The sequence below is a fragment of the Enoplosus armatus genome, chromosome 12, assembly GCF_043641665.1.
Source record: "Enoplosus armatus isolate fEnoArm2 chromosome 12, fEnoArm2.hap1, whole genome shotgun sequence".
Lineage (NCBI taxonomy): Eukaryota > Metazoa > Chordata > Actinopteri > Centrarchiformes > Enoplosidae > Enoplosus > Enoplosus armatus.
The window spans coordinates 18063192-18075469 of NC_092191.1; the positions used below are offsets into that span (position 1 = coordinate 18063192).

A 12278-nucleotide genomic window follows, 5' to 3' on the forward strand; every position below is an offset into this window, starting at 1 on the left:
CCGCGATGAGCTATTGTACCCGTTGAATTATTGATGTTTGACTGCTTTTAAGAGGCAGGTGGTGCTACTCATGACAAACTAGTTATTCTTTACTGCTTTTACAGCTTTTCTCATTCCTTTAGGTCTCTCCAGCTCACCGGGAGACCGGCAGGTGGACAGAAAGACACACAGACATGCAGGAGCACACTCTCACTCAAGTATATGCATTTGCGCGAAACGTGCACGCTGTATCCCCAGAGTCACTAAATAGGTTGACAGGTAATCCTGGGGTTTCTAATGGTCCTCGAGTCAGTCAGCTGGAACAGATTGAATTTCAGGGCTATTGACACAGTTTCCCATCTGTATGTTTTAGGCAATCTGTAATTTCACTTTGCACTGTGATTGTCATTAATAGATGAAACCCTCAGATGGGTTTTAAATGTTTAATTATCAATTCATTGCAATAATTCAATCATTTAATGTAAAAGGTCATGAGAGGCTTCAGCAGTCTCAGTTAGAAAAATCAACTAATTATTTTCCAAATTTCTTTTCAGTAGGAAATTTTCTCTTTGAGTGTTCCTGGACCATCTTTCCTTGCCAAGCTGCACTGAGGGAAGTTTGTACTAAAATACTGTAACTTTAGAAGATACCCATTTTGTCTAACTCAGACTGCTGAGACTTTGGATCTCTTACATTGGCTCATGTTAGGAAGGGATCTTTTTAGCAGTATGTGCAGGAAGAACAATTACAGAAACCAATAACTCTTTCCATGTACAAATGGGATTGTCAGTGTATTATTAAAGAAGAATGAAGTTACCCTTTAACATCAACCCAAATATGCACAAAAAATGTAAAACACTGACTTGTGGCACATAGAAAAATCACATTCTTTCATTCTGAGCTGATATTGGAAAGGTAATTTTTGTTCCAATTTCCCCACAGTGCTTGTAGCAAATATGGATGACTGCAGATGGTGTCCCAGCTGGTGTGTTGAATGTAAAAGAGATACACCTGACAACCAATCCTGGTATCTTGCGCTTCTATGGTGTTTTGAATGTAATTTAAAATACAATATCTCCATTATCACTATAGGTGTTGCCTGTATGGGTTTGTATGGACTCCAGGGCTCCACTTCGGCATTAACAGTTAGTTCTAGCAGCCTGCTTCATATTGGACCATAGCACCTGGTTTTCATGAAATATTTATTCATTCCATGCTTGGCTTTTTTCCTGCTCACTCCGGCTCTTTTCATTCCCTGATGCACACAGATGTACAAACACACATGTATTCTGTTGGAGCACGTTGGAGATTTCAAAATACCTGCCGCATCACATCACTGTAAAAATCTACTGTACGGTTTCATATTTACATTAAAGCACAAGGCACCGCAAACAGAAAGAGGATTCCTGCCAAGTGCCATCAGTCATGCTGTTTAGATGGGGAGGTTGGTGGAGCTGCTGAGATAAACCCCTCTTCCTCTCTGTGGCACCTCCAGGTCTGCAGATAGCAGATAAGTCAATATTTCCCTGGTGCTGATTAAACCTTTACCCTCAACACAGATTTAAAGAAACTGATCTGGGAGAGATCATGTCCATAAAAATGACTCATCTCACATCTGGAAATAAGTTACCTGATATCTATCAGTCAGTATCTCAAAAATATACAGCAAGTGATCCAGCCTATGAAGGTGCCATCCATCTGTCAACTGCAGATAGAAATGACCTGCTATCATTTTCTCCCCCAGACTCTAATTCACAATTCTGTGCCGTCGGCTGAGTTGGTATCACATGCAGCACGCAGCTCCTAAAATGAATCATCAGTGTTGGCAGAATGAGCAGTTATAAAAATGTAGATTATTTTCTCAGCAAAATCTTGTTTGACTTCCTGTATGAGGAGCAGGAACAGGACAGAAAAATGTGATTCAGAAATATAAAAATGTGCAAATTTTCAACAAACATTTCGACCTTTCATGACTTTTCCTACAATTCCACAAAAATGGAAAGAATCACTACATTTGTCAGCTGCATTACTGTATTAATGCTACTGAAAAAAATACGACTTCAGGTCACTCTATTAGGATCAATCAATCAAGTATATGTATTGAATATGTTAATCAATCAATGGGTAAACAGATTGAATGTCCATTTTTCAAAACAAAATAGCAAATTCTGAACTCAACCACTATTGAACCCCCCCCCCCCTCACAGTACAATCAAATCCCCTGGGCAATGTAGACCTGAGGGTTAAATGCCTGGGAATGCCTGCCTCTGTTTAATACAGATATCTTCTCATTGTCTATATATTTAAAGATACTGGATGATTCATTTCTATTAAGTAGTAGAAGTACTTCTATGTTCTGCTATTCTTTTCCAGTATGTTCCAGTATGTATTTCTTTCATATCCTTATCCAAGGTAGCCAAAAGTGTTTGGGGAATAAGGCACAGTATATTGGAGAAGAGTTGTGCTACATGTTTAATTTTGATAGACGACATTAAAACAGGGCCAATAACAGTTTCCAGCTTTCCTCCCCAATCTCTAACTTTACTGTATGTTTGCGATAGAGTCCCAGCAGGCTCAGCCACTCTTATGTCCTTCCACTTCTTAAAAGTGCTCCCAACTAGGTCAGTCGCTGCTAGCATAATGCAGCTCACCTGTGGCTGCTGTACCTGGAGCAGAGCAGATAATTTGGGTAATCCTTTGGCTTTCCTGCAGGAAGGTTCCCAGTTACCTCAGCTGTGGCAGAGAATGCTGTCCGTGGTGCTGATGATGTTGGTTCACTGCAGCAGTGCATCTCAGTGTGGCCACAGAGGGTATGTTTATTGATTTTCACATTTTTAATGACTCGTCTTCTGGAACAGCCTCCTGCACAGTGACATCTTTGTAGAGGAACCTTTGTCTTCCTGTCTATTGTTTGAGCTGTCTTCTGCTGTGTGAAAACTCATTTAACACCAGCTTAATGAAAAAGATTAGATGAGCTATCTTTCAATCATATCACTGGTTACCAACCACCTTAAAGCATTTACCACATGATGAGAACACCCTAAATGTCACCAGTTTGTGAAACCTTGTTAAAGCTGTTGGAAATTGTACATTTCACACTTTGGAAAGTTTTGTTAAAGGTTAGAAGTGCCAAACATTAAAGTTCAGCTGTGCTGACAGTGCACACCGGGTTTTCAGTGTGTCACACAGCTCTCCTCACACCTCAGCCATCAATAACACTCATGAAACAGCAAAGAGGAGGATATAACAATGTCCTCCAGAGTAAGCCTAAGCCTGCCTATTCAACGGGGGAACACCAGCTTTGTGCAAAACTGCCAGAGCTGAGATTTCAACTTCTGAACTTTCAGCAGCACTGTTTACATTGTGATACCAAGCATTTCACCATAACAGACTACAAAATAACTTATGTAGCCCGTCTTGTATTACAGTCTAAGGAAAACATAACATGTGTCTCATAGAGTAGTTATTCATTTTACATGAGAAGTTATTTCAACATTCGCTGTTTTCGCATTAACACACAGACACAGGTCTGTGTTCCCTCTGAAGGAAACGTGTGGGAGTAAAGTCAACAGCAGCATACAGCAGACAGGGAAGAGGCAACGTTAGAGTAATAGAATTAAATCGCATAATATAATAAAAGTGTGTTTCTTCTGATAATAGTTTAGACAGATTAGGTAATGTCAAAGGGGGGATTGTAATTCATACAAGCTTTTATTGAGATCTCATGGCTTTTTGTGAGGTAGCATAAAACCAGAACGGCAAAACATCTTTCCAACTTATACTAGTGCAGTCATTTCTTACTGATGATGTTGGATGTAACAAAACTGCATTTTAACCATGTTTCAGTGCCCATGTTTCTTTGTTTTGTTTTTGTGGATACGCAGTCATCTCACAGACCAGCCTTCACCATGAAGCAAAAGAACAGCAACTTTGACCTTATAGGTATAAAAATTGATCTTGACAGACATTAACAAGATTTGAGTTGATATTTCTTAGATGACGCATCGACCATTCAAACCACACAGCAGATGTTAAGGAATCTATTTATACATAGCAGAGTACGAGAAGTTAAAAAGAGTAGTTCATAAGGTTTCTCAAACACCTCATGATTATTTGACAAGATAGCCTTGTGAAAAAGCCTCCATTCCTCCAGTCAAGTATGTTTGTCCTTCTGCTAACTTTTGACAGTGCCATGTGTCTGAACGATCTGGATCAATTTCTCCCTCTGAGCAAGCCAAACAAGGGTGCAATCAGTACTTAGCATTTAGGAAACAAGAGAGCGAGCCTGCCACTCACTTTGACAACAATTCCCCAGACCCTTCCTTGAGGGTTTATATTGAATGTTGCACTTTGACAGAATTGTGGTTTGTGTAGTAATGAGGCAGGCATGACAGAAATCATGGAGTTCTGCTATATAGCACAGTACCCTCAGGAGTTTACAGGAGCATGAAAGGTACATCTACAGCTGTCTGCTCATTGCTCTTGATCTATTATGAATGTCAGTTTCCACTTTGGCACTTTGAGTTGGAGGTTTATTGTGCATGCTACCTTACATATATGCTGTTTTAATATAAAAGTTGTAATATAAGATATTATACAGGAGGTAGCTTTTTCAAACCCAGATAATGTTGAACACAATAAGTATTGGCTTCTTAATGTAAGCCTGCAGACCTCTACAAAACCTCCGAATGGAAATCTGCATCTACAGCTTGAAGAAGATTTGAATCAGATGTTTTCTCACAGAATGAGACAACTCAGAAGGAGTGCCTCTAGTAATCTAAAAGATGTGATATCCACTTAACAAGACATTTTAATCATGACTTTTGACTTCTGGAGAAACCTGGCGAGCTCAACAGAAACACATTTTTTCAGTTTTTCCAATATCGGTTACAATTCTGCAGAAGAGGCTTCTAACAGATGAGTCTCACATTCCTCGGCTGATCCATTAATTATGAGCCAATCTGATGACTCCTTCATTTGCCACTAGCTTCGGCATCCGGATCCATTTATTATTCAGAAATGTCGCACTTCGTCAAAAAACCCCAAAAAGAAACAGCGATACCAAATTAGAAGAGTAGGGGAGACAAAGGTATCCATTATTTAAAGCTCACGCTGTAATGAAACAATTCCTTACGGTGCCAACATGATCACATACTGCATTAGAGAAAAAGATCCCTTTCTGTCTCCTGTGACCCCTAACTCCTAACTGAGGCTGTGGTTGGTTGTGACAAACTTTATTAATCACGAAAAATGTGATTTAAAGCGCGATTTTGTTAACTCAGTCTAGCTGTTACGAAAATATTTTGCAGAAAAACTTTGTCAGGATAGATCCGCCATTACAGAAATAAACACTCCCAGACACATAGAGGGAGCGAACGAGACCTCTTCTACTTTCTGCTGAGAGCTGCCTCATTAGCACTGTGACAGCTTTGGGAAAATAAATCAGAAGCTTTTATGCAAAGCTTAAAGGCGCACACATTTCACACATCAAGATCAGTTTTCTCGTTATGGGGAGCACTCCTCAGCCTGTGAAAACAGTTGTAGGAAGTCTCCTGTGAAGACCAAAATCACCCCCTCTCTCACTAATTCACTATTCCCTTTATAAAAGACACTCAGCAGTTTGCTATATAGTGAGCAGTAAATTGAGATTTCAGACACTCATGAATCATCACCAGTTTACATCTCTTGTGAGTCCCCCAACTTTATGGAAGTGCTATACTAAATTGCTGGAGTAACATTTGGTACAGATAAGCCATTGCAACAAAGCAACAACTGACGAAACACTTCTACCCCAGTTAAGGACATACAAATATGTTTGCTTCAAAATATTTTTGACGTGCACAAAGTTGCAAAGCTTTAGCTACCCTGGTTTAATGAATAACACTGTGATATGGGAGGAGAGTGTCACACCATAAGCCTGATTCTGCTCCCAGATTTTATATCTGCTCTCTGCCTTTGCCATACATGAACTCTCCTGTCATTTCAGATCCTGCCCCTCCCTCCAGCCCTGCAGCAACCCCTCTGTTTCTGCCATTCAGATCACTTGTCCTTCCCCGCCTGTTCCCATTAAGCCTTGCAGTATATATACCGGCCCCCATTCACTCCCCCTCAGATCTTTTAATGTGCTTGTTACATAGCCTTTTTTCTGCCTGCCTGCTTGATCCCCTTTGCCTGCTCTTTAGCTGGATAAGTCTGTCTTCCATGGCTGCCTGGTATTGATCTTTGCCTGTTTTCTGAAGAACATTTTACTGTACCTGCCTGATCTCTGAGCTGTGCTTTTGGTTCACTGAGTTGTTGCAGACAGTTTTCTTCCTTGCACATGTTTGTTCCAGTACCATTATTCCGTTTGTTTCATGCTACCTCTTCTACCTAAACACATTTGTTCTGTCATGCAGTTTCCTGGTAGAACGGATGGAATCGAGTTTTGCATGATTGACCGGCCATCTCTGGACTCAGGATTGATGGGATGCTTGAATAGCAGATATCTGATGAACGTCACAATCAGTGTGGATGAGATTCTGGCATACACTATCTGAATTATAATTCCTTTCTATTGTACACTTTATCTACTGTTACTTGCATACCCTGTTGATAAATACATATAGGATAGAAGGTGTGTCATGTAATGTTTCTCTGATATGAGCTCTGATGTCCACCACCTTTCAGTATTTTGTCAGCATCTACAATATCTAATTACCATGTTATCGATCCCCGTTTCCTCACTGTGTGAACCAGTGTAAGCACAGGTTCATGAAATCTCTATTTAAACACCCCTTTGAAAACACTGAATGTGATGGAGTGTTGTGTGCAGCATCTTGAAGGGTATTGCAATGTTAAGTGATATTAGATGCCAGCTGACTGTTGATGCATTAGATCCAGGTTGATTTGACTGCCATAATGGCACTGCTCATCCAGAAGCGGGGAGCTGCCCTTGACAGGGAAATAATATGGATGTTTTGAGGGATGACACACTTTCCTTCCAGTGAGCGCTATAAACACTCACGTACTGAAAGGAAACCATCTCTTCTATTTTCAAGGCAAACGAATGTGTAACTGACAGGCAGCGCTTTGCTGCTGTATGGAATTTTTGCTAAATTTTGCTGAATCAATGCTAAACAAGAGCTGTGTTTTGTGCATAATTTACACACATAATCTCACAGCACGTGGCGTCTTGTAAGGTTTCAATGTGAGAGTTGCTCAGGAGCAACAATGGCTGTCTGTGTAATTGCTGCTACGTGGGTGTTTAACTGTTGTGTGAGCGCTCAATGTGCCTTGAAACTACAATATCTACAATAACGAGCAGGAGCGCAGACTCTCAGGAAGTATTATGCCATTCTAACAATTCACTGTCAACTCCAAATAAAGTATATGTGATATTTGCCAAGTGAAGGAAGACTTTGGGACAATTATTTGGAAACACAGACCAAATTGAAAGACATTCATTCTAAAAACTGTCAAAATGAGATCATGTACTGTCAGCTCATAAATCATTCCACCTAATGGATCAGATATTTGGAGCCATGTAGTTTCAAGTGTGAGATGAAACCAGGACCTTTCAGGTTGTACAAGGTTCTCTCAGCAGGGCAACTTTCTCCACTTGTTACTGAAGTGGCTGCTGCATCACTACTGGGTCTGATGGGGTGGCTTGTTACCACACAACCCGCATCGCTCAAAAGTTTTCCATCAGCCGAAGCACTCAGATGTCTGGGAGCAACAACCTTATTGATCTGTAGTATCTGTGTCTTGTTGTTCAGCAGAAATCATTTTTGTGACTAACAAGGCCACAAGCATTGGGAGTACAGTCATTTTTGTGTCAACTAGTAACTAATGTTAACTTGTATATTCTAGCAATTCATTAGTTAGACTTCAGTGGCAGAAAACATGTTGTCAACTGACAATTTTAAATCAAATTTTTTGTTAGAGCCAAAGCAACACATTACATTAGAAAACTACAAATCTCTTCAATACCAACTTGGTGTAACACCCAAATATATGCTGCCATTCCTTTATTTTATATTTTGAATTATTTCTTGATCCTGCTCACATTCCCTTAGGATTTTCATATCAAGTCATTATAATTGTCGTACAATCTTTATCTCAATCAAGTTAATTGGATAACCACATTTCTGAACACATGTTGGAGTGAATTCCTATGGCACTTTGTTGAAGTGGAAAAACACTAAAAGTTTCTATGTAATGACATGTAACATGCTAACTAACAAGACTAAGAGTCTACAGCTTACTCTTACTACTTAGGCACAGCTGTGTTTTGAGCTAAAGGTCGACAGTTTTGTGTTTTAGCATGCTAACATTTGCTAATTGAATGCCATTAGTTTTGCAGTCATTTGGTCATGAACCAAAGTCTTTGGCAAATTGAAATTTTGACAAGAAGATGGTGATAGATGAAAAGTTGATCATTTGATTTCAAGGCAATCCATCCAGTTGTTAAGGTATTTTACTCAAATCCAAAAAAAATGTCAACCTGAGGGTGGTGCTAGGGGAGAAGTCAGGGGATCACCTAAGCCATTAGGATACATCATCTGAGGACCATGAATGTCTGTAAAAGAAATGAAAGGCAGTCCATCAAAGTGGTGGACAGACTGACCAACATTACCATCGTTAGCATGGCTAAAAAAACAGTTTCTGAAGCATGACAGTTACCATGCCGACTAAAAAGTAGTAATATCAATAGGAACACATTTCTTGGAAAAGAGTTTCCTCAGCTCTCAGGAGTTGCCCCTTGACAGCAGCCCGATTAAATCCTACTGATGTGAAAAGCAACAGGCAGTCTTAAGCATACTTACGTTTATTGGAAACTCCCTACACAAGAGTGCAACACAACTGATGCAGAAAAGCACAACACACACTTAGAACAGAGTTACATTCACACACACACACACACACTTCAGCTGCCTCCGTGGCACTGTGCAATCTGACAGCAGGTCTGCTGAAGCATGAATCTATTGAACTGAACTTGGGATATATCTCATTCTAACATCTGCTGCTGCATAACGTAAGATTGTTCATTTGCATATAATAAGGATTAATGTGGTCATACCTATGCTCTGATTACAGGGAGGACATTTTTCAGATAAACTTCTTTAAACTTTGATTTGTGTCCAATGATGTGTTGAATCCAAGTGAAGCGACTCAGAGTTTCCATCACAGCAACAAACGTAGGCTCCAACGATCACACTTTGACAACGTACATTAGGCTCCTTTTGATTTCTTCATGGACAAATTTCACACAGCTGCAGTCCTTTATTGTACATAAAGTATATAAACGGCAAAACACAGCTCAAAGAGTTCTCAAGGCCAGACATGCTTATTCATAGAAAACTGTCTTTTCTCACAAATAGAACTGGCATGCCATGAACAAAGATTCTTAAGTCTTACACTCTTGTTTTTCTTCAGACATATATTCATTATAATTGATAATAAATTCTTTATTCTTTAATTTTTTTTTCTATGCTTTTATCCCATCAGTCCTTGGGAAGGTGAAATGAAAAAAAAAAAACTCAAGCGAGTATCAAGCACTGGTTGCTCTTGTGCATCTGATTAAAAAAAAAAAAAAAAGTGTTCTAATCTTTTTTTTCTTTCTCTGTAGAAAATTATTGAACTTTCATTTCAAAATGACACATCCACTGTTTGAATAAAGTGACACCTACCGCTACAAAACTATCTATAGCACCAAATTAAAATAAATCATGGAATGATGATTGGAGGAAAGTGGGAAACTTAAATCTTTTGTTGATAAAGCTGAAATACTCTTACAGACATGACTTCTGAACAACATTTTTTTCCAATATACACTGTACCATCTAATAGGAGAAAACTAAATGACAGGCGGAGTCGGGCAAATGCAGGTCTATAGAACATAATGAATCTGTGTCACAATCATTTTATCCCCAAATCTGCCTCAAGATGTCAGGAGTAACAGATCTCCAGGTCTGCGCTGAAAGACTCAGGGAAGGTTACAAGTGTCTCTCTAGTCAACTCTCAGAGTCTCGTCAAGTCCCGTCACAGAGTCTGATGTCAGGAGTCGAGCACCTTTTTTCCCCTCTGGTGAAAGGTTCGTTCTTTGCAAAGTTTCATTTTGTATTGCATCAGTGTGGGATAGGCCTGCACGCACACACACACAGTTTTAAGAAGCTGCCAATGGGTTGCATTAGTGATAGAGGCTTAATTGAGGCTGATTTTAGTAAATGATGTTTCAAAGAATTTGGAACGGAGAGAAGCTTTCCTCGTGTCGTCCGGTGTAACAAGCCAAACTGTGTTCATAATTAGCAGCTGAAGGTGCGGCTGTTTCAACTGTTGCTTTCTACAAAAAAAACAACATGTGGCCTTTTGACAGTGGAGACAGACAAATGCACAAATAGGCTTGACTGACATACTGACAGGATAATACAATTACAAAATAACCTTGTACATTTGGCTCGCGGCTCGTTTCATATCATGCTGTGTTGATGTGCTATCTCCTGTTTTCCGCCCTTCGCTGTTCAGTGCAAATATATAATCTTTGCCTTTCCATGTGGCTCGGTTGGTTTCGAGGTAAACTGAGATTGCACCTTCCCATTAATGTCACAGCAATGACAAAAAAGACACAGTAACCAAGGCTACAAAATGATCCATCATTTCCAACAAAACTGGTAAGAGGCTACACATTGCTTTGTTGATGATTGGGAACCAGTAATCTGGCTATGTGTCATCTCTGTTAATAAAGCAGCGCGTATACAATCCAAGCAGGAAAAAAAAGCTGCAAATCTTTGGTGTCTTCTTTGTTTCGACGTGCTATCCCTAAATGAAGGCTGGAAATATTAATAAATAATGGAACATTAATGGATGAATAATACATCACGATCGTTGTCCCGGGTTCAGGCCCGTCATCTCCTGAATGCTAGATTGTCTATTTGTGGGGCTACAGTGGGCTAAAAGCCATTTGCAATGCCTGGGTAGTCCGTGGGGCACCTCATCTAGTCCTAATGTGCTCATAAGCAGCAGTGGCTGACCTCCCTTAATGAGGATTAATGCAGGATCAGACTGGAGTTTTTGCTTGTCCAGACACACTTCCACCACGCCATTCCCACCTGCCTGTTATTGATTGCGCTCATTGAGCTACAATTTGGGTCCATGTCCCCGTGCAACCTCTGGGAAAATGTGTTAACTGCAGGGCTCGTGAAAAATACAGTTGGGCGGTGACAGGGAGAGGAAGAGGAATGGGGAAGGATTAGGGTTGAACTGGAAAACTATGCAAGCCCAGGAGAATGGGGAGAAATGGAACAATAAAAAATGGGTGAATGTAGAAGAGTAAGGTTGGGGAACATTGAATATTTTGTTCGTGACATGGACCAGTGCTTTTCTCCGAGACTGTATTGGTTATACATGTATCATTATGTTGCTATGGACAACCAAAAAGTAGTAAAAGCAGAGAAGGTATGAATCTAGAGTTTTAAACCAACACACTGGTGCCCTCTGAAAATGAAGCGTGCATGTAAACGTGAAACACACAATGTCACTGGCTTTCTGGCACTAGTTTTTAAGTGTGAAATATAGCATTTTCTAATAGATTTGATTGCTGTGACATTTCATGGGATTTCTCTGGGTCTCCACAACTTGCTGTCCCAATCCTTTAACAGCCAAACATTAAATATACTCCAGCGTAAAACAACCTGCCGACCACACTTCTCATTAAGCAAAAAAGATTCCAGCAAACACTGCTGATATTTTCATCCTCCTTCACAGCCATTAGTGAGACTTGTTTCCTCAGGTTTTTTAACATGTTTTTCCCTCTTCCCTCTCAGCGGTGATGTCCCATATTCGTAGGTTCCTCTCATACATCACATCTAAATATAGACTTTCACGTCTGCTGAGCAAGAACCAGATATAAAAACAATATACAAACACAAGAGAATTTAGGTGTCACAGAGACGGGTGTAACAGTATGAAGATGGGTGAGGAGTATTACTGTCCGCTGGAATGTATACAAGTGCCAGTCAGTCACTGGGAAAGGGGAGGTGGGCTTGATGGCTTGGTAAGGGTGTTGGAGGGAGTCTCTGTGGGGGCCACTAGTCATACTGGCCCTTCAGTCAAGCCCTCCAGGGGAAGGGTGGTGGCATTGTCAGTGGGCTGCGGGTCGTCCTGGGGATGCGAGGGCGTGTGGGCGGCGGCAGCCAGACTGGCATAAGGCAGGTGGCAATCCATGTGCAGGAAGGGTGGGTAATGCTGGCGATAGCAGATGTATGCAAACAGCAACCCGATCACTCCTCCAACAACGGCGTCTGCAAAGTCACAAAAACACA

The 12278-nt window shown here is 40.5% G+C and overlaps 1 protein-coding gene across 1 annotated transcript in view; it reads right to left on the bottom strand.

The window, feature by feature from the left end:
• Positions 1-12048: 12048 nt before the first annotated feature.
• Positions 12049-12278, bottom strand: part of plpp4 (phospholipid phosphatase 4) — a 39129-nt gene continuing 38899 nt past the window's right edge. Inside the window, exon 7 of the mRNA XM_070916168.1 lies at positions 12049-12257. Within this exon, the coding sequence (XP_070772269.1) occupies positions 12049-12257 (209 nt within the window). The remainder of the gene's footprint in view (positions 12258-12278) is intronic.